This window comes from Cetorhinus maximus, chromosome 22 (assembly GCF_964194155.1).
Source record: "Cetorhinus maximus chromosome 22, sCetMax3.hap1.1, whole genome shotgun sequence".
Classification (NCBI taxonomy): domain Eukaryota; kingdom Metazoa; phylum Chordata; class Chondrichthyes; order Lamniformes; family Cetorhinidae; genus Cetorhinus; species Cetorhinus maximus.
Window position 1 is genome coordinate 25,512,689 of NC_135900.1, and position 21,169 is coordinate 25,533,857.

A 21,169-nucleotide genomic window follows, 5' to 3' on the forward strand; every position below is an offset into this window, starting at 1 on the left:
GGCCCCCTTTCACACCTGAGGGTCTTGAAGTCTCTGAACCACCAGCGACACACTATCTCTGCCAGGCAGGCACCAGCGCAGATACTAGCACCTTGGTAGGAATTAGATCATCGGCTAGTGTTCCGGGGCACAGCAGTGAGGGCACTTTACAGTCGCTGGAGGAGCTGGCGGAGGCAGAGAGTGCTTATGGCGCCCGCAGTCGGAGGGCTGCAGGAGACCAGGCACATGCTCAGTCGGTGGCTGATGATGTGCCTCTGGAGTCGTCCATGAGGCAGCAAATGCTGGGAGTCCAGCAGGGTGTGCGGGAGAATCTGGTGGAGATACATGAGGCTATACTTGGTTTGGTCTCCGTGGTGGAGGAGTCCACACGGCCCATCGCAAATGCAATGAGCCTCCATGGAGAGAGTGGCGACTCTCGTGGAAAGGCTCCTCCAGGACACCAATCAAGGCTTCGGGGGATGCGCTCGGACCAGCTGGACCTCACATCGGTATTGACCTCAGCTGGTCAGTGCCGGTGTGGGAGATGGTCTGGGCACCAAGTTTCCCAGCTCGGAGCCCATCCATCTACAGTGAGCAGGAAGGTCCAAAGCAACCTCACATCAGCGCAGCAGCTGCCTGTTGTCTCTGCGGGCTCCTCTCAGGGCACTCCGAATGAGGGCAGCAGCTCCTCCGCCCCTCTGGCAGTGACTGTTGCATCCGATGAGGCTGTGGCAGCTGGGGAGATGCCAGCCGTGCCGCTGGCCACTCCCTCCCAGGCTGGGCCAGCACGGGCTCCACGGGCCAGAGGACGGTCTCCAAGGTCATTGAGGCCAACAGGACAGCAGAGTGAGCAGGCTGTCTCAGATGCCAGTGCCAGCGAGGGGACAGCACCTAGACGTAGCACCTGAAAGCATAAGTTTAAGGCACCTATGAGGTCATGGTTAGTTGGTGTGGTGTTTAACACCTTTGTCATTTTGTTTCCTTAAATTCATTTTGTTATATCATTAAATTTAGACATGTGACCATGGCTGAGGGTGCCTCTTTTCCTCTTCAGGTGAATGGTTATCCATGATGTTATGAGTGATTTGTGTCACATTGAGCTTTATTGACAAGGCCCTTAGTTAATGTTCCTATCCAGGCAGATTTAGCAGTCAGGTATTGAGTTTGGAGCCTGCAGCACAGGCTTTTGTTGGAGGTCCATCTGTGGTGTTCTAGCTGAAGGTTCGTTGGATTAAAGCCCCCCGGGTGTCCCTGCGTGCGACTTCCTGACTGCCCCACTGCTAACAAGGCAGGGAAACACCCAGGTGCATAATTAATGAGCCCTGCATCGCATGATTCAGTGCAATTCCCCACTGGGCTCTGCGGAGGAAAGTGCTGCTGCTTCCTGTCCCCGCCACCTGACTTAGGCCTGGAGCGAAAATCCCAGCCATAGTAAACCCAGGTACTGCTGGCAAAAACCAATATTGCTGCTATTGGTGGTACGCTGGCAGCTACAGAATAAATGTGCCATCATTTTATATTGTATTTACCAGTTTTCTTACCAGGGAAAATATCCCGTGGGTAAGACAAGTAAATTTTTTTTTAAATGCTTAGATACCTTTGCTGAGTCAGTCAATGCCATCAGGAGGCCATACCAATTGTCTCAACATTCGCAGGCTAGGAAATGTTCTCAAAATTGATCAGTGTCTGATCAATCCCTGCTGTAAATATGCACGTACAGACATCAGAAATGCCAAGTTTGACTGCTGGGGTCGATAATATTAACAGACTCTCATCACTCATCCTCCTGGCTCACATGTGAACAATGGCCAAATGGGTGAGGTAATGAAAAAGGCGAAAGAAAGGTTTAGACAAAGTTATGGTAATGAGAGAATCAAGTAAATAATATAATAATGGGAATGACTGGAAAGCCAGGATTTGATTCATTTTAAAACGTTTCTTACCATCTTCAAGAGTTCGCACAAAAATATCATCCTTTTCAGAGACAGAGCTTTCACCTACAGAGGTAGATGCTGTTACCCTCATTTTATAATCTGTAAACTTTTTTAAACCTACGAATGTAAACAGAAATACATGAAGTTTCTGGATCTGTGTAATAGCAGTTAAATTGATTGCAGTAAATAGAGTGAAATGCTGGAGCACACAGATTGAAACCATTCCCATGCAGTCCTCAAAGTTGTAGTTCAACTCCTGGTGTGAGACTAGTAGCTGTACAGTGTCAAGTACAGCAGGTAACACCAGGGTCATACTTGAGTCATACACTCCATGCATGAGAATGCTTTCACACATGCATCCTTGCACAGAAATCTGCTGCATGAATAATGTTTCTTTTAATGTTAGGAGGCAGCAGGAAGCAGTGTCACCTTTCTCATAACTTTTAAAAAAGACTATAGGCCCTTATTTTCCAGGGCCCTCTGCTGTCAGCAGGATTTTGGTGCAAGACAATCATTGACAATCACAAATTTATGGAAGACCGCAATAAATGCATGGAAGCAACTCCTAACTTTATTTAAATAAGGGCTTAATGAGCTAATGCCACATAGTTTTGCTTTTTCACTCTCCAGTTATCTGGATCAGGGATGAACATTCCCTTAGAAATAAAGTTTACCACAGCATGAAGCTTCAAATTCTCACACCCTATCAAGCCACCCCAGGGGTCAACCTGAAGTGCACTCATGTATCAGGGAAATGACAACTGCTATGTGGCAAGGGACAATGCCTTCATTGTTTTCTCCTGTAGGAGGAATTAGCTCAACTGTCCACACAGATTTCAGCACAGAAAACACAAAGGCACTTTGGATTTTCATATCAATTGCATGGGCTTCATGAAGAGAAAAGGTCAGGCAATTTCTGACTATGAGAAATACCGTCACATTCATTAGTGAGAATTATCCAAGATGTGCGCACATTCTATGAAAGAGCAAATGCTGGATGAATGGCATGCATCGCTCCCGACCCTACAGAGAAACACTCTAATAGAATAGAAAGGCCTTGTGTTGGATACTCCAATATTTGTTTCATATTCATTGGCTGTCACCACCCCAGCAAAAACATATGCTATGCGGTTTGAGCACAACGAAAGACTGCATGTAAAAGGGCAATGGGTGTGCACAATGTTTGAAACAGTACCTCCCAGAGGTTTGTGCTACGCTTCATGCCCCTCCCAAGAAACATGTGCTACAGTGATGATCACACTCATATTTGCCTTGCTCCCAAGAGCAGAATATGTCTTCCCCACTTTCATCTAGGTTTGAAGGAAATCTGGACACAGACCACCCTCCATGCAGCTGATTTTTACTGGAGGGTGACAGACAGCTCAAATAAGACCACCTTCCTTTAGTGCAGACTCCAGATTTGAGCTTTCAAAATACTTAGCCGTGGATCTTTAAGTACAGTCTCATTAGAGGTATTTTCCAACCAGGTATTTCGCCTTTTACAGGTATTTTCATATTCATCCTTAATCAATAACTTCACAAATAGGTTTAATTAGTTCTAAAAAAAAAGTAGCATGGTGCTCAGCTTTACAATTAAGTTACAAGTGTTTACTCATTTAAAGTACCTGTTAGAGTAATATTGTTGCTTGTCACAACTCCTTGAAATGCCTCATTTGTGCCCTCCTCCACAGCATAGATAGTGTAACGAGTTATTATGCCATTAGGGAAAGCAGGTGGGTCCCATAACATCAGTATAGATGTAGAAGTGATATTTTTATAGGTTACATCCTGCACTGAACCTGGCACTAAAAACACCAAAGTAAAATGTTTAGTTAACTTTGAAGAATCTGAGACATCACCTTAATTTCTAAAACAAACATCATGGTTCCTTTAATAACGTACCATATTGCCGCGTCTTCAAGGAAATATTGGTTGGTGGTCCTTGTCCAACAATAGTGAATGCTGACACTCTGATAATGTAATCAGTATAAGGTACAAGTTCTTTTACAACATATGACAGCTGTTCAGATGTAGGGTCAATGACCTGGAGAGTGCTTTCATTTTCTGCGTAAGGTAGAAAAAGAAAAACTTCCTCTAACAATTCTCACATTAGTAAAGTTCATAGATATGTTGGCAGAAAACAAAATAATCCACTAAGAAGAAAGTAGGAAAGAAGCAACAAGGAGCCAAGAGACAGAAGCACAGTAATAAATATTCACAAGTGCTAGCATGGTTTAAAAAGTTTTTAAGATTCCCCATATTTGTTGAACAGGACTGACTGACTTTAAACAGAAAAAAAATGAAGTACAAATCTGAGCTTGCTACAAACAATAAAAAATGATTGTAAAAAAATATTTGTATTCTATAAACCTGGTATAATGTTGTTAGAAACTTCAGTTTTTTTCAAAAGAAGAAATGTTGCTTTTGCTGTCAAAACATACATTCTTTAGAAAATGTTTTGTGACTCTAAAGAGCAAGTGTATATACTAATTACAGCACCATGTCACTGGGTCATCACCAGCTGTTGCGACTACATACTGGAGTTGTGACCTACTTACCTACAGTGATATTTTGAAGGCCATTAGCCACAAGCCTCCATAAAGGAGGAAATGGTGAAGAACTTGGAGCCAGGGAAATCCCACCTGCCTTGACAACTGCAGTAACTGATCTTTTATACAACACTGATTTCGGCTTGAGAGACATGCTGATTGTAGGATGAGATTCAAAGGGCCCCAAGGAACCAGGGGCTGTTTGTTTAGTAAATGATTCAGTGAAGCCAGAAGCAGCTATTGTGTGTATTGTAATAGGCAGTGATGTTTTAGAATAAATTTTTGCATGTGATGTTAGTTGATCAGGCACAGATGCAGCCAAGCTTTTTTCATCAATAGTAGGAATCTCAGGCAGTTCTGAACTAACAGTGCTAAGTGCTTCAACTGGTGAAAAAGTTGGTGAAGTCATTGCAGGCTCTAAAGATGATGATTCAGAAAACAGCTCAGCAGAGCCTTCATCCATGTCTGTAAAAATTGCATCAGTTTCTGAAGTCAATGTAGTGGTTTCTGTAACCAACATACCAGGTTTTACTGGTTCAGTGGAGGTTTCAATTTCCTAGAACAAAAAAAAATCATCCCATCAATATATTTTTCAGTAATTCAGATATTTCAAGAGAGTCAAGTTAAATATTGCATTCTATTGCCTGTTCATTACTGTAATCAGGATATTAGTTTCAATGTCACCATCAATATTAAGTTTAGCTCCTTCAACTTGCCCAATTTACTAAATATATCATTGTTTTGATTATCAAATTGTACCTGCAACAGTGCTTTTGTTTGTCTTTTGTTGATGAATCTATTTAAAAAGCAGATATGGGAAACGGTTCCCAGCAAGAGAAATGACAAAAGGGGTAGATCCAAGGTGATCACTGAGAGGTAAGTACTCTCTCCCTACTTTAACCTCTCACACCCCTTGCTGTTCTCAGGCACATGGGGTGTTAAAGTCAGAGTTTTAGTTTCTATGGTCATTGTTCATTTTGCTTGCTCAGTCTCATTACTTTACATTATTTAACATTAAATGCTTTTTGCTATGGTTTGAGGCCTCTAGCTGAGATGATATCTGTCACAGATGCAAAAAACAGCGCCTGCAGGATTCACAACTTAAGCCTAACAGCTAAAGCACTGCATGAACTGAAAGTAGCCAAGACAGCCACACAACAGATAGGGAAATACCATGCAAATTAACATTGGGTCAACTTATGTCAAGAAATCCAAACTGCCCATGACAATGGAAATCTATGAGCTATGTACGAAGGGATCAAGAGGGCGCTTAGCCCTCCCATCATCGAAGTTGCTCCCCTGAAGTCGGCAGATGGTGAAGTACTCACTAACAGAAGTAAACAGATGTCCTGCTGGGCTGAACGCTACTGTAAGCTGTACTCCTGTGAGTCAGACATCTCCCAGTCTTCGCTTGACGTTCTCCCGCAGCTTCCTTTTATGGTTGAGTAAGATGAAGAACCCTCAACACTTGAACTCAAGAAAGCCAAAGACCGCCTGGCGAACACAAGGGCACCCAGCAAGGATGGAATCCGAGCTGAACCGCTCAAGTAAGGAAAGTCCTATCTCCTTTAAGGTTCTCTTTCTCTGTTCGAAGGTAGGCTCTGTTCCACAGAAGATGCATGATGCCAATCACACACTATGAAAAGGCAAAGGCGACAGCGGAGACTACAACAACTACAACAGCATCTCACTTCTTAGTGTCACGGGGAAGACCTTTGCTAGGGTCTTACTTAAACTCTACTTTCAGACCAAGTGTACCTTGAAGTACAGTGCAGTTTCCATGCCAGCAGATCTACTGTGGACATGATCTCCATACACCAGCTACAAGAGAAGTGTAGGGAATAGGGTATATTCGTTTACATTACTTTCGTAGATCTCATTAAGGCATTCGTCAGTCAGCAGAGCAGGGCTCTACAAGATTTTGGCAAAAATTGCCTGTCCAACAAAGCTCCTCAGTCTCATTCACTCCTTCCATGACAACATGCGCTGCACTGTACAGTTTGATGGTTCTACTTCCGACAGTTTCAGAATGAAGAATGGAGTGAAACAGGACTGTTTCCTTGTCCCACTCTGTTCAATATCTTCTTCATGCTTCTGACCTTCACCTTCACTGCAGATATGGAAGGAGTCTGCTTGCATACTAGGTCAGAGAGCAAACTCTGCAATCTATCAAGACTGAAAGTGAAGACAAAAACACATCATGTCCTGTTCAGAGAACTCCTCTACGCTGACGATGCTGCACTAGTCGCCCAGATAGCAACTCAGCTACAAAGACTTATGGGCTATCTCTCCCATGCCTGTAACATGTTGTCCCATGGTCATGAAAGGAGGTGTTGCACCTCTGCCCCTGATCACACTAAATAACATCCCACTGGAAGTAGTTAGCAAATTCTGCTACCTTGAGTCCATGGTGACAGACAAGATGTCCTTTCATGCAGAGCTTGATCCACACATACGGAAAGCAGCTACCACTTCTGGCTGACCCGTGAAATGTGCATAGGATAACATCAAGCTAAACCTCAGGACCAAGCTGGTGGTTTATAAAACCTGTGTCCTCAGTAACTCGCTGTTATGGCTGTAAAACATGGATGACTTACAGCTACCAGGAAAAGCAGCTCAATAATTCTCATCTTTGTCGTCTGCAACGCATTATGGGTATATCCTGGCAGGACAAAATCACGAGTACGGCAGTACTCTCGAGGGCAGACCTCCCAGGAGTGTTGGCACCAATCAAACAGAAGTGGCTATGGTTGACCGAGCATGTCCACAGGATGGAGGAGAGTCACATACCCCAGGACCTTCTGTACGGAGAGGTAGCTGCAGCCAGTGCGGTGCTCAAGGCTCTGCTTCAAGGATGCTTTCAAGAGTGACACGAGGGCACTAAACATCGACCATTGCACTTTGGAGTCACTAGCTGCAAAAGGGGGAAATGGCGACACTGCCTGTGGGCTGGTGTGCGCTACCATGAAGACCAGTGACTACAGCAGCTTGGCAACAGGCACCCATGCCAAAAACAACAACCCACAATGTCACCTGGCAGCTCCATGTTTGGCATATGCGGCAGAACCTGCTTCTCAAGGACTGGCCTTTACAGCCATCAGCAAAGGTGTACCAAATACCCCACCTAAATAGATTGTTTTCTGCATGTCCATAGAAGGAAGGATGTCAACTCATGCACCTTCCCAAAATCAACAGCAACTTTTAGTTATACAGAGCCTTTAAAGTACAAAAACTGTCCCAAAATAGTCACTGATCCAAAGAAAGATGTATTAGGAGGTGACACAAAATTTCTCAAACAAGTGGGTTTTGAGATGGGAGAATCTTAAAGGGGAACAGGTGGAGAGGCAGAGGGCTTTACTAGGGGACTTAGAGCACAGGGCTTTAGTAACTGAACGTATCATTGACAATAGTGATGAGAGGTGGGGATGCACTGAGGATCAGAGTTAGTGGAGCACAGAGTTCGGTGGGGGGAGGGTGCTGATGGTGGTATTCGGAGGGTTGTATGGCTAAAGAGCTTACAGAGTTAGGGAGCAATAAGGCCATGAAGAGATTTAAACATGTGGTTGAGGAGCACTGGGAGCCAATGCAGGTCAGTGAGGACAGGGGTGATGGGAGTCTGTGAGGAATAGGATATGACATCAGATATCGCAAATTGGGGAACGGAAAGCCAGCCAAGAAAGCATTTGAACAGACAGGTTTGTAGGTGACAAAGAATTGATGAGAACAGCAGAGACAGAGGAGGAGGTGAGCAATATTATGGAGATGGAAGTAAGCAATCTTTGCAAAGGAGAATATATACGGACCCTGTGACCTCTCTGTGCTTGACCTCCTGCAATGTTCCAATGAAGAACAATGCAAGCTCAAAGAACAGCACTTCCTCTTTCAATTAGCCACTTTACAGCCTTTGGGACTCAATACTGAGTTCAACAATTTAAGACCATAATCTCTGCCTCTATTTTTGCTTCTATATTATTTGCTTGATTTGTTTCTAAACTCTTTTTCTTGCTTTTGGATAGAAGCTGTTTATTTTTCTGTCATTCATATCTCCTCTAGACATATCTTTTGTTTCTTTACCTGTCCCATTCACAATCCCTTTGGCCATGCAGTACCATACCTTTTGTCATTTAATCTCTCCTATCTTCCACCCTATCACAGCCTTCCCTTTTGCTCTTTTTTTGCTTACAACCAAATTAATTTTCAATTTTACCCAGCTGCGATGAAAAGTCATTGACCTGAGACATTAACTCTCTTTCTCTCTCCACAGATGCTGTATGACCTTTTGAGTATTTTCACCTTTTTTTGTGCTATAACAGAACAGAGCTGTTGGAGAGCTGCTGGAAAGGCTGCAGACATGTCAAGGAGGAATAATGCACCATGATCACAGTCACAGAGGATGTCATTTATGATTTAGTTAAGGCTGTTTCAGTGCTCGGGCAGAGATAGAAACCTGGTTGGAAATATTCAGACAGAAAGCGGGGAAAGATGGGAATGAATTTGGGAAGCAACGGTAAGGACTTTGAAAAGATAACCAAGGCTGACGATGGGTGGTTGTTTTCAGGGATAGGGAGGGTCAACAGTAGGTTATTCGAAAGTGGGATAAGTCTGAAAATAAGAACAGAACAATCTATCAATATGGAATTGCCTATTACTGGATAATTTAATATATATTTATATTCAGGTGGCAAGCATTAACTATGTATAGGAGCAGTCTGAAATTGTTTGGAGGTACATGTTTGTAATGTGTAAACAATTTGTAAATAAAATCTTATAAAGATGTGTAAAGATTAGGCTTCAGTTCTATCCTTCACTACCTGGCTTTGTGGAGTATAACACTGCCTGGCATAGTCACTACTTCCTTCAAGCATGATAAGCAAAATGAAAATGAAGCTGAATGGAACAAAGGACTTTTGCTTACAAATGGTATTCTGTATATGCAAATGCTTAATGTTGGTATTTGCCCTCACTTTGATAAATGTTTGCACAATCAGCCTTTAGTGAGAGATTGAAGAACTACACATGCAAAAGACATGAATATCCAATTCAGGTAACTTGAAGTTATTACTAGAGGACACCATACATCAGCTTCCATTTCCCCGCAGAGCCCAGGTCCTTTTTTTTAAAACAACTAGATATAGGGCAGTGCAATTCAAACCGTATAAAAATCAGACATTCATACTGCTTACAATATCAGTATGACATGATCGAACCTAAGACGACTAAATATGTAAATCATATTGTTCCTTTTCTTTAGTTGTCCTTCCTGGTGGTACATATCTGCTTTCACTCTGCCTACAGTATTTCTAACTTTGACCACTTTTTTGACATGTTTTCTCCTTTGAACTGTCCCATCCAATCCACTTTCCCTCGCTTACCATTCATAATCTTCTTTCTAAAATTGAATTTTCCTATTGTAGTCATCTTTTTCACATCATAAGTCTAATCTTAAATTCCAATTGTAGGTCACTGTTGCCAAGGTATTCTCTGACTCTGCTCTAATCTACCATCTTCTGGTTATTATTTTTAATCAGGCCCAGTAGCAACCCTGTTCTTTGACCAATTCTTCTACGTAACAATTAATCCACATTTGGCTCCCTACATGTTAATGAAGATAACAGGAAATATGACAAAATATCAATCACATTAGGAAACACTTCCACTACAGGTGTAAAACTTGACTAATAATAAAGTGGCAATTAACTGGCATGTCATGAAAGTTTACAATGCCCAAGTTAAATAAAATGAAACAGCATACCTGGTGGTTTTCTGTCAGGATGATATTTTGTACAGATGTCTGAGACTCCTTTAGAAAGACAGTGATTTGATACTGGATTATAATTCCATTTGGTTGACGAGGCTTTCCCCATTCTAATTTTGCAGATTTAGCTTCAACTTCTGTTGCTTTTAAATCAAATACTTCTCCTGGAACTAAAAAGATTAACACTTCTAATGTAAACTTGTTTCTGTTTTGTAAATTAACTACTTTATCAGGACACTTTTAGTAAAACACAGGTGAAAAATTGAACCACAATTCTCATTAGAAAGTAATTTTAAAAATCTATACCACATTTTTATTTTATTCCTGTTCTGCACTACAGCTATTACATTTCAATTTGAATAATCTATAGTAAATTTGATTAAGCTATGAAATATGGTGCTTTGACAGAGTGAAAGGCTCTGGATCCAGAGCCTTAATTCTCAACACAAATTTTAGATTTTGGTCAAACTATAAGCAGATCTGACAAATAGAGGACAGGTACTGTCACTTAGCTGAAATAAATGTGAGCCATCTCAGGAATCTCTTGTGTACCCCAAGCAAATAGGTCAAAAGCATCACTGGCAAATTGGGAACAGGTCACTTGCCTTTCCTACAAGATGCAAATTATGTGTAATGTCGGAAGATTTAAAAATTGAGAATAAGTCCGAAAATAGAATGGTATGGTCCCCCAATGGCACTAAGCCATATAAACCAAAAAGTTTGAGGTTTAATGCCCAGCCTGCAATCAGTCAGCTGATCTCGAGTGCAATAACTGAACTCAGTGCACATGGGCTAGCAAGAGAAAAAGTCTGCTAAGATTCATGATCCCTGTTGAAAATTGTGTGCATCGATGTGAGTAGAAAACAGAATCTGCTGTGGTATCCTTCGTGGTTGAATATCGTCCTGACAATTGCTACCCTAGGTCAGCCTTTAAAAATGGCCACTTTAGCGAAGTAATGGATGGCTGCCAGCAACCACATCCCAGCAACAGTCAGGAGAGGACAAGGTGCAGATGAGAAATGAAAATGGGTGGAAAGGAAAATGATTGCTATCCTATGAACCAAAGATCGGTCTAACATAGTTCTCGTTGATTTTGCACTACTTCTGCTGAAGTCCCAGTTGACTTGCACTGTGATATTGAGCCGGTGGAAATTCAGGCCATCATGGCAGGAACTTTAGCATGGGTGAGCACACAGATTTGAGCGAGATCCTGAAGAAGTGCGAAGCTGTCAGCTTCTAGCTGCCCACTTCCACATTTAACTGCAGTGCATCAGGCTAAATGTGTACAACCTCCTCGGGAGAGGCGAGCTATCAATTTCAATATATTAATCACTCAATTACAGTGATATTAACGAGGTTTTTGGAATTTAACTTTGTCCCCATGGGTTTCCCAGACTTCCTGGAAATTGCCAGTGAAAACAAGGTCAGAAAGTGACAATTGAGGCAGGAACTGAAGCCACAATAGGGAAATAGATCAATAAGTGCTCAGTACTCATAGCTGTTCATACTTGCTTGCGTGAAAGGATTTGTTCATAATATTCATGTTGACAGGTTACTTTATGCACTTTGGAGTTTTAAAGGTCTGATTTGCACTTTCAGATCAGCATGGATGCCATATATGCTGCGTTATTTTGGGCCTCAGTTGAGGACCGAGGTGATAACCAGCAGCAGCAGCAGAAACAGCATGAGTAGTGACAATGACAAGAGCAGCTTGAGCATCATGAACTTCAGCAATAACAGCCTGTTGCTCACAGGTCTGCAGCTCCATAGGAGAGACAGGATCAGCAGAGTGGTGCACTTCACAGAAGGCCATACCCGGCACACAGGATTTACAGATAGAGTTAAGCTTTGTTGACATGTCAGAACACCAGTGGCTTAGGAAGTTCAGGGTGTCATGTCAGCTAGTGGTAGACTTTTTTAACCTGCTGCAACAAGACCTACCAACTGGACCTGCTGGCCACACTCTGCAACAGCTTTCAAAGTCACCAGCACTCCCAATTTATTTGCCTTGGAGTTCTTCCAGGTCTCTGCTGGATCATTTGTAAGATCGCACAGTTGGCTGCCCACAAATGCACAAGACAGGTGACTATGACTGCTTTTATGTCAGGGCTGGCAAGTATGTTAACTTCACATGCAATGATGCCCGTCAGAATTATTGGGCACTTGGGTTTGCAGCTTTAACTAGCTTCTCACAATTGCAGGGCATCATTCAACTGCACACATGTGGCATTCAAGGCACCCCCAGATCACCCAGGCGTGTTTGTCAATTGCAAGGGCTTCCACTCCATCAATGTGCAGCTGGTATGCAAGCACAAACAGATCTTTAAGCTTTTGAGTGCAAGGTACCAGGATAGCTACCGTGATACGTCTGACCTGCAGTAGTCCACTCTCCCAAATCACTTTACAGACTGATGGAATCCAAGTTGATGAACTTTACAATAATGAGAGCATGAGGTTTTAAGTTCGGGGCATGCTGCTTGCTGGTTGGGGCAAGGTGGGGATTGCGTAAGCGTGCGGGGAACGTGGAAGCCACTGACAGACTTGCCACACTTATTTCCAGGATTCCCACACTCTATCAAAATCCCCACGCCATCCATCACTCCACTCGCAGTGCATCTCAAACTAAAAGTCAAGCCTGATGGTTCCCACCACCAGATCATACATCTTCAGATAAACCGTTTAAACCATGTTTCCTGTGGAAGTAATTCAAAAACAGCATTTATTTCTGTCCTGTTAATCAGGAGATATCCTTGTCAATAAGTTGGTTCTTAGTTTTTTTCTGTTACCTCTATCAGTTACTGCCATCTAATGGTAGCAGGTTAATAATGTTTATAGCTTTACAATAGTATATAGGAAAGTCCTAGAACAAAGCCTGAACATTACTTTCTGTATGACATTGCTGCAAATTAATAGTGAATGAGATGGAAAGAAAAACTGTAAAGAAAAAAATGCAGAGTTAGGTTCACATGGCTTGACTGTCTATTTACATATTAAGTAGCATCCTTTCATTGGGGAGAATTTTCTCCCCATCAGGGGAGTTGGGCAGGAGTGGGTGCGGGCGAGCGCATTACCAATCGCCGCCCGCGATTGGCTGGGCGCTGCCATTTTGCGTGGCGGGCCAATTAAGGCCCGCCCAGCGTGACGCGCACCCGGAAGTGCTGAGCGCTCCCTGTGCGGGCGGGGGGAGCAGGCTGAATCGGGGCCTGCGCATGCGCGCAAAAGAGCGCAGAAATCTCCCAGAGGCACAGAGCTGCCTCTGGGAGATTAGTTTGATTTTTTAAAATTTTAATAAAGGAGAAAAAAAAATTTAAGACATGTCCCCTCATATGAGCTGGGACATGTCAATGAGATTTAATTAAAAAATGTATTTAATTTATAAACCCTTCACTCTGCCCGCGGATGAGGTTTCATGATAAATGCAAAGGCCACCTGGGCTCTTCGCCTGCCCGCCAACCTTAAGGTTGGACGGGCAGCTCAGTTAATTATTTTAATTAGTTTCTAAATGGCCTTAATAGGCCTTTGACAGTTTGGCGGGTGCGCAGCCGACTCCACTGCGCACCCAACAAACTGAGGATCTGAATGAACACGCGGTGACATCGGGACACACGCCCGACATCAACGCGTGTCATTTCACGCGTTGGCGAGTGGGGTCTGTCTCCACTGGCCGACCCGAAGGTCCTGGCCATTGTTTCAGATGGATCCTTTGGCAGAACTTGTAGATATTTCAGATGAACGGATTTTTGGAAGAGCAAGGGAAAGCACAGAAAAATTAACAGAGTGACCTGTGAAGTATTATGGACCTTAAGGAACAGCACTTAATTTTTCTGCCAGACACTTGACAGCCCCTTGCTTTAATAATGATTCTAACAGCTTCAGACCTTAGCCAGAGCTCCCATTTTATCTCATTTTCAGGGGATGACGGGAAGAAGGGAGTTTGTGCTGGGGGTGGGTACCCCTATTGGAACACTTTGATGGCAGGCACAGTCTACACTAGTGTTAAACTGAGGCAGTCTGTGCTCATATGCAGCAAGACCTGGACCACATTCAGGCTTGGGCTGACAAGTGGCAAATAACATTCATGCCACACTAGTGCCAGGTATTGACCATCTCCAGCAAGGGGGAATCTAACCATCTCCCGTTGATGTTCAATGGCATCAACATCGCTGAATACCCCACTAGCAACGTCCTGGGGGTTACCATTGACCAGAAATTGAACTGGACCAGCCACATAAATACTGTGGCTACAAGAGCAGGTCGGAGGCTCGGAATTCTGTGGAGAGTAACTCACCTGCTGACTCCCCAAAGCCTGTCCACCATCTACAAGGCACAAGTCAGGAGCGTGATGGAATACTCTCCACTAGCCTGGATGAGTGCAGCTCCAATAACCTTCAAGAAGCTTGACACCAACCAGAATAAAGCAGCCCGCTTGATTTCCACCCCACCCACCACCTTCAACATCCACTCCCTCCACCACCGCACACAATGGTAGCAGTGCATACCACCTACAAGATGCACTGCAGCAACTCACCAAAGCTCCTTTGACAGCACCTTCCAAACCCACAAACTCTACCACCAAGAAAGGCAAGAACAGCAAATGCATGGGAACAGCATCAACTGCAAAACCCCTTCAAGCCACATATCATCCTGATCTGGAACTATATTGCGTTCCTTCAGTGTCGCTGGGTCAGAATCCTGGTTTTTTTTTTATTCATTCACGGAATGTGGGCTTCACTGGCTGGGCCAGCATTTATTGCCCAACCCTGGTTGCCCTTGAGAAGGTGGTGATGAGCTGCCTTCTTGAACCGCTGCAGTCCAGGTGGTGTAGGTGCAGCCACAGTGCTGTTAGGAAGGGAGTTCCAGGATGTTGACCCAGCAACAGTGAAGGAACGGCAAAATATTTCCAAGTCAGGATGGTGAGTGACTTGGAGGTGAACTTCCAGGTGCCAGTGTGCCCATCTATCTGCTCCCTTGTCCTTCTAGATAGTAGTGGTCGTGGGTTTGGGAGGTGCTGTCTAAGGAACCTTGGTGAATTCCTGCAGTGCATCTTGTAGATGGTACATACTGCTATTACTGTGCATCGGTGGTGGAGGGAGTGAATGTTTGTGGATGTGGTGCCAATCAAGTGGGCTGCTTTGCCCTGGACGGTGTCAAGCTTCTTCAGTGTTGTGGGAGCAGCACTCATCCAGGCAAATGTGGAGTATTCCATCACACTCCTGGCCTGTGCCTTGTAGATGGTGTACAGGCTTTGGGGAGGCAGGATGTGAGTTAATCATCGCAGGTTTCCCAGCCTCTGGCCTGCTCTTGTAGCCATAGTATTTTGTATGGCTAGTCCAGTTCAGTTTCTGGTCAATGATAACCCCCAGAATGTTGATAGGGAGGGATTCAGTGATGGTAATGCCATTGAACGTCAACTCCTTCTCTAACAGCACTGTGGGTGTCCCTAGACTAGATGGACTGCAGCGGTTCAAGGAGGCAGCTCACCACGACCTTCTCAAGGGCAGTTAGGGATGAGCATGCCAACGTCCCATGAAAGAATAAAAAATGAAACTCCTTTTTCTTTCTACGAGGCCCCTAGGCCACTGGAACCTGCTGCACTTTGCCAATTTCTCATCTTTCTTTTCCACCAAGCTATTTCTCTATGCCTTCAACTATTCACACACTCTCTGTACTTCATATGTCTTTAATTGCTCTCAGTGTGCCTCAATTGTCTCATGTTTTTAATCACTTATCATTTAACAGTCTCCCATTTCCCATATTAGTCATTTTATTTTTTTCTTGCGTGCAATTGTGTTTCTTTCCCCTCCCCTTGTCAGAGTCACGTTTCTATTATAGTTAACATAGTTGTAATTGCCCACCTAAACCCCATTGATTAAGATTTATTATGGCAATGTCACTGAATAGCATTTTTGCATTAATATATCTACTGCTGACATCTAACAACACATATTCTTCCCTCGTTATCATAAATGGCATGAGAATATTATAACATGCTTCTTATCCAAAAGAATTTATGGAGAACTATAAAAATTACAAATGCAGGCTTATCATGATAAAGGAAACAGGTAAATAGTGAGCGTGTCTGAAAATAACACTTAGACCAACATTTACTTACGTCATGCAATAGGCAGGAAATTGTTTCCATGGGCGGAATCATCTGTGCCCACTGGCGTCAGGCACGCTTGACGGCATGAGCGGACAATATGCTGAGAAGGCCCAAAATCAAGTTTCATGATGTCGTGAAACCAGTTCGCAATTGTCCGCTCAGCTCGTTGATGGCGGGCCGCATTCCCAACCATCAGACATCGGGAACCTCATTGTAATACATCAGATATCATTATAAGGCCAGGCTGCTGGCTCACCCCACTCCCCCCACCCCGGCTGGATTGTCCGCCCATATCAATGGGAAAGCATGCCGGTACAGAACGCATCTTGACAAGTGTGATAATCAGAGGTTGGGGCTTACCGCCAGGACCTTGCTCACATTGCAGACATCCAAGAAGCAGAAGATGCTGCAGCCCGGCAGCAACGACACACTGGAGGAACGTCCCTATCATGCTGGGTGGATTCGCATGGACATGGCTCTGCTGCGAAGCAGCTCATGGAAGTTGTAAAGTCACTGTTGATGCTCACAATGGATGATGGTCAAGGTGGGTGGGAGAGGAAGGTTTAGGATCGACTGGGAAAGGAAGAGGTGTGTTGGGGGCGGGGGAGGGGGGGGGGCGGAATTAAGGTGTTGTGGAGGTGAATGAAGGTATTGAGGTGGGGTTGGTGAGATTGACAGGGGGAGAATGAAGGTGTCAGAGGGTGAGGTTCAGGGTACGGGGGAGGTGGTGGTAACTGGAGAGGTAGGTTTAAGTGTGGGGGGTGGAAGGTGTAAGGGAAAGAGTTTGTGGGGGGGGGGGGGGGGGAGGAGTGCAGGGGGGAGTGATGTAAGGGTGCAGGAAGGTGTCGGGGGAGGGAGTCCAGGGGATGAAGGAGTGCGGAGAGGGGAGGGAGTCCAGGGGGAGGAGTGTAGAGAGGGGAGGGAGTCCAGGGGGAGGAAGGAGTGTGGAGAGGGGAGGAGTCCAGAGGGAGGAAGGAGTGTAGAGAGGGGAGGGAGTCGGGGGAAGGAGTCGGGAAGGGGAAAGGAGTAAAGCTGGAGGAAGAAGTAAGGGTGTCTGAGGTAGTCAGGAAGGGGCAGGGACTGAGTGTGGAGGGAGTCCGGGGCAGGGGGTGAGAGGACTAAGGGGGGGCGGGGGTCCGGATGGGGGAAACGTCCAGAGGGGGTATGTCCAGGTGAACGTGCAAGGGAGGGATCTGATGAGTCCATGACTGCCTCTTGGGGAGCGAACTGAGGGTGGGCGTGGTATGAGGGAATGGTGAGAATGACCGAGTGCAGAGTGAGGCAGTACAGTGGGAGGCTGAGGGTCCGACAGTAGCAGTAGAAGGGACGGCGAGGGTGGTTGGTGGGGATTTGGAGGCAGACACGGACCCTGGGGCTGGGAAGGAGGAGGTCGGGGAGGTGAGTGTGGATGGGAGTGGGATTTTCAGGAAGGAAGGGAATGTGCACGTTCACCTGGACATCCTCGAAGGAAAGGGTTTGTGGCTGGTGGGGAGGTGGAAGATGATGCCAGAGGGTCAACTGTGAAGGGGGAAGGGAAATGGGTGACTGGAGGAAGGTAAAGGACAGGGGAGTGAAAGTAAAACAAAATTAGTAGCATGCTGTCCAAATCAAAACTGAAATGAGAGTTGTGGTGGGTGAGATCAGGTGCTGCATGGGAGTGTGATCAGTGGGTGAACAGAGATGCAGGTAATTTCAGATGGACAACTGAAAGCGAACCCCAGAAGGCAGCATTGAAAATGCTCAGGACATTGAAATGAGTGTGATACGGGAAGGATCCATGTGCGTGGGAGAATGCTTGCATGAGGCTCTGAAAGGCCCTGTAACACACACACTTCTCCCTCCAGAATCACTCATTGGTCAAGCTGCTCCCTCTGCAGTGACAGAGGATGAGGTTGAGGGGCTCACAGGCAAAGGGGACTCGGAGGGAGCAGCCAGCCTCTGAGATTCCTGAGTGGATGACGCAGGGGTGCCCAGCTGCCGCTCCTCCTCCCTTCGGGTGCCCGAGGGCCCTGGCCTGACTCCTTGAGGGGAAGGAGCACCTGGAGGGACGTCGAGGTGCCCTGTTTCCCTCTCGTGTTCCCACTATAGGAATTCACCCATAGCTCCCGCGGTGGAGTGCAGGTCTGCGCACATCCCCACATTCTGCTGGGCCAAGGTCTCCTTGGCATCCACCATCCTCCCCATGATACTTCCATACGCACACATGTGGGCATCATTTCATCAGAGAGCAGGCGGACGCACTCTTCTGACTTGCATGCCATGCTGTTGATGGCTTCCAACAGCTCTGCGTGATGTTTCCCCACCTTCCACTGACTCTCCAGGGTGGGTTGGGAAGGCCAAATTCAGGGGCTCGTCATCTGACTCAGACCTCACAGACGCCTCTTCCCCGGCAGTTCTCTGGGTGCCGGGGAGCTCAGCTGAACCGTCCTCCTCCTTCTACGAACAGGTTTCCATGTGGTGACCACCAGATTGTGAACCTAAGCCTGCTCTAGATCTAGGTCCCACCAAGGTGGGTGTCTCTGTGCTGGTGTGGGTAAGCACAGTGATGGCTCTTCTAGGCTGCTTATTTCCAGCTCTTCAAAAGAGGAGGTGTCTTCTTGGCTGGAGATGAGGATATGGATGGAGTGGAGGGCCTGTCTGGCTATGGGTGTCAGTTGCTTGGCAGAGCTCCCTGTGAACTGAAGTAAAGATAATTAGTTAAAAGCAAAATACTGCAGATGCTGGAAATCTGAAACAAAAACAAAAAATGCTGGAAAAACTCAGCAGGTCTAACAGCGTCAGTGGTGAAAAAAAAATTAACGTTTCGAATCCGTATGACTTCTTCAGAGCTTCTGCTTCTTCTTCAGATAATTAGTACGTAGCAGCAGAGTCAAAATCAGGAGAGAGAGCACTCGCAGTTGTGCTGAGAGAGGGATGATGTGGTGCAGAATCCTCAGGAAGGTGTTCGCCACCGACCTCACCATCACCGCAGGCAGGGTCCACGTACTCACCAGTCAGCACAATGGCACGCCCCTCAAAGTGAGTGAGGGGCCTAATGTGGGCCACTCAACCCCCTGCCTGGGATCTCCCAGCTGATGTGAGCAGGCTTCTCCTGCATGGAAATAGATGGAGAGTGTGAGAGCAGGACACATGGCACTGTATGGAATGTCTGTGTGGCGAGCGGAGAAATGGACAGGATGAGGATATGAACTCCAGAGGATATAAGCCTGATGGAGATGTGAGAGTGTGTGAGAGAGTTAATGGTGTTGCCCTTGAGGTGTGAGATCCCTGTGAATGTGTGATGAGTTTGTATGTTGAGAGTGATGACTTCTATAGTTCTAAGAGTGAGTTACCTTGGTGGAGCTGATGAGACTATTCATCCTGTAGCGGCACTGGGTGGTCGTCCTCTTTTGCACAGCATTGACGCTGACCACTGCCTCCCATGCTGGATTGGTGATGCTGCTGCACCTCCTGCACCAAGAGCGGGGGGGGAGAGGACATCACAGCAGGCCTACACGGTGTCCAAAAAGCACTCAAAGGACGTGTCACTAAACCTGGGGGCTGCAGTCTTTTTGCCCTTCAGGGCCATGCTTTCCATGCAGTAGTCGTTGGCTGGAAATACTGAGGGGTGAGCATGTGGCTGGACTTTAAATATGATGCCCAGCGTAATGAAGTAGCAAGGTGATGGCATGGTGGGCGAATGACAGCCTGCCCACCATGGAAATGGCATGTTTCTTGGGAAAGCATAATTAATGTGGCGGGTTTGGGACGATACAGGGAAAAGCCATCATTGCGGCTGACAGGTAAAACATCGTTTTACCTGCCCGCTACTGCATTTAGTGCAAATCTGGGCCAATTCCGCCCCATGTGTTCAGATTTAGTTACAATGTAAAGCACAAAATTCAGAAAACCTTATGATTGACTAGCAGCCTGTATTTTATATTATAATGATTTTGTGTATTGAGTTGTTTCTGAAAGGATCTTGGGGACAGTTTTGGCCAAGTACTTTTGGTGCCAAAGAGGTACAGAGGTGACCAAGGGTGGATTCAAACTGCAACGTCAGTTTAGTCCACGTGTTGCACAAGACACCATTTTACTAAAGGAGATGAAACCAATGGCAATAACAGCTGCCCAGAGGGTCGTTAAAGGCTGACTGACAGCTAATTTGCCTGTCAGTGCTCATTAAACAGCCGGCACCGCATTTTGTTGAATAACCCTTCAATTAATCTCTCCTAACAGCAACCAGTCAACAGGAGTAAACAAGTCATTGGCGAGAATTCTGAGTGCTACTTAAATTTATATCATCTTTTACTGTCCACTTCCTGATAGAATCGAAGACTTGCTGGGACATTCTGTCAAGGCTTCAATAACTCTCTATCAACATTTATTCTGGAAATTCTCTGAGAACTCACCTAAAAAGAGTGAGTGCTGTGCTACTCTATCCTATTGGATGCCAAGAGACGTGTGTTTGATCACCGACATCGTGCTAGAGGCCTCTCTTAGTCTTCAGGAAGAATAGAAAGTGAAGATGAGTCAAGCCAGAGCAGCACCCGCTCCTGCAGGAAGGACGGACATGAGAGGCAATTGAACTCCTTTCCCCTGGGGGTGCTGGACACCTTTTCACACTCCAGTGTTGCTCCTGAAAATTCACTGTCACTCGGTCCCCGAATCATGTGAAACTGCTGCTGTGTCAGCCAGCGCATGTCACATCTTCAGTGGAACTGTGTATGTGTGTAGCTCACATACACTATTTCATGAAAATTGTGTCTATTCAGGACTCGAGAGCTAAATCTGCAGGTGTCTAATTTAGTGTCCCGCAGACAAACTCAAATTATCACAATCTCAATTAAGACCAAAATTGTGTGCTAAA

At 45.4% G+C, this 21,169-nt stretch overlaps 1 protein-coding gene across 1 annotated transcript in view; it reads right to left on the reverse strand.

Moving 5' to 3' along the window:
* Positions 1–21,169, reverse strand: part of ptprq (protein tyrosine phosphatase receptor type Q) — a 194,468-nt gene that overhangs the window by 134,745 nt on the left and 38,554 nt on the right. Inside the window, exons 11-16 of the mRNA XM_078568562.1 lie at positions 10,215–10,387; positions 6,221–6,283; positions 4,472–5,018; positions 3,816–4,016; positions 3,539–3,718; positions 1,923–2,030 (exon numbers count right to left, since the gene is read on the reverse strand). Of these exons, the coding sequence (XP_078424688.1) occupies positions 1,923–2,030; positions 3,539–3,718; positions 3,816–4,016; positions 4,472–5,018; positions 6,221–6,283; positions 10,215–10,387 (1,272 nt within the window). The remainder of the gene's footprint in view (positions 1–1,922; positions 2,031–3,538; positions 3,719–3,815; positions 4,017–4,471; positions 5,019–6,220; positions 6,284–10,214; positions 10,388–21,169) is intronic.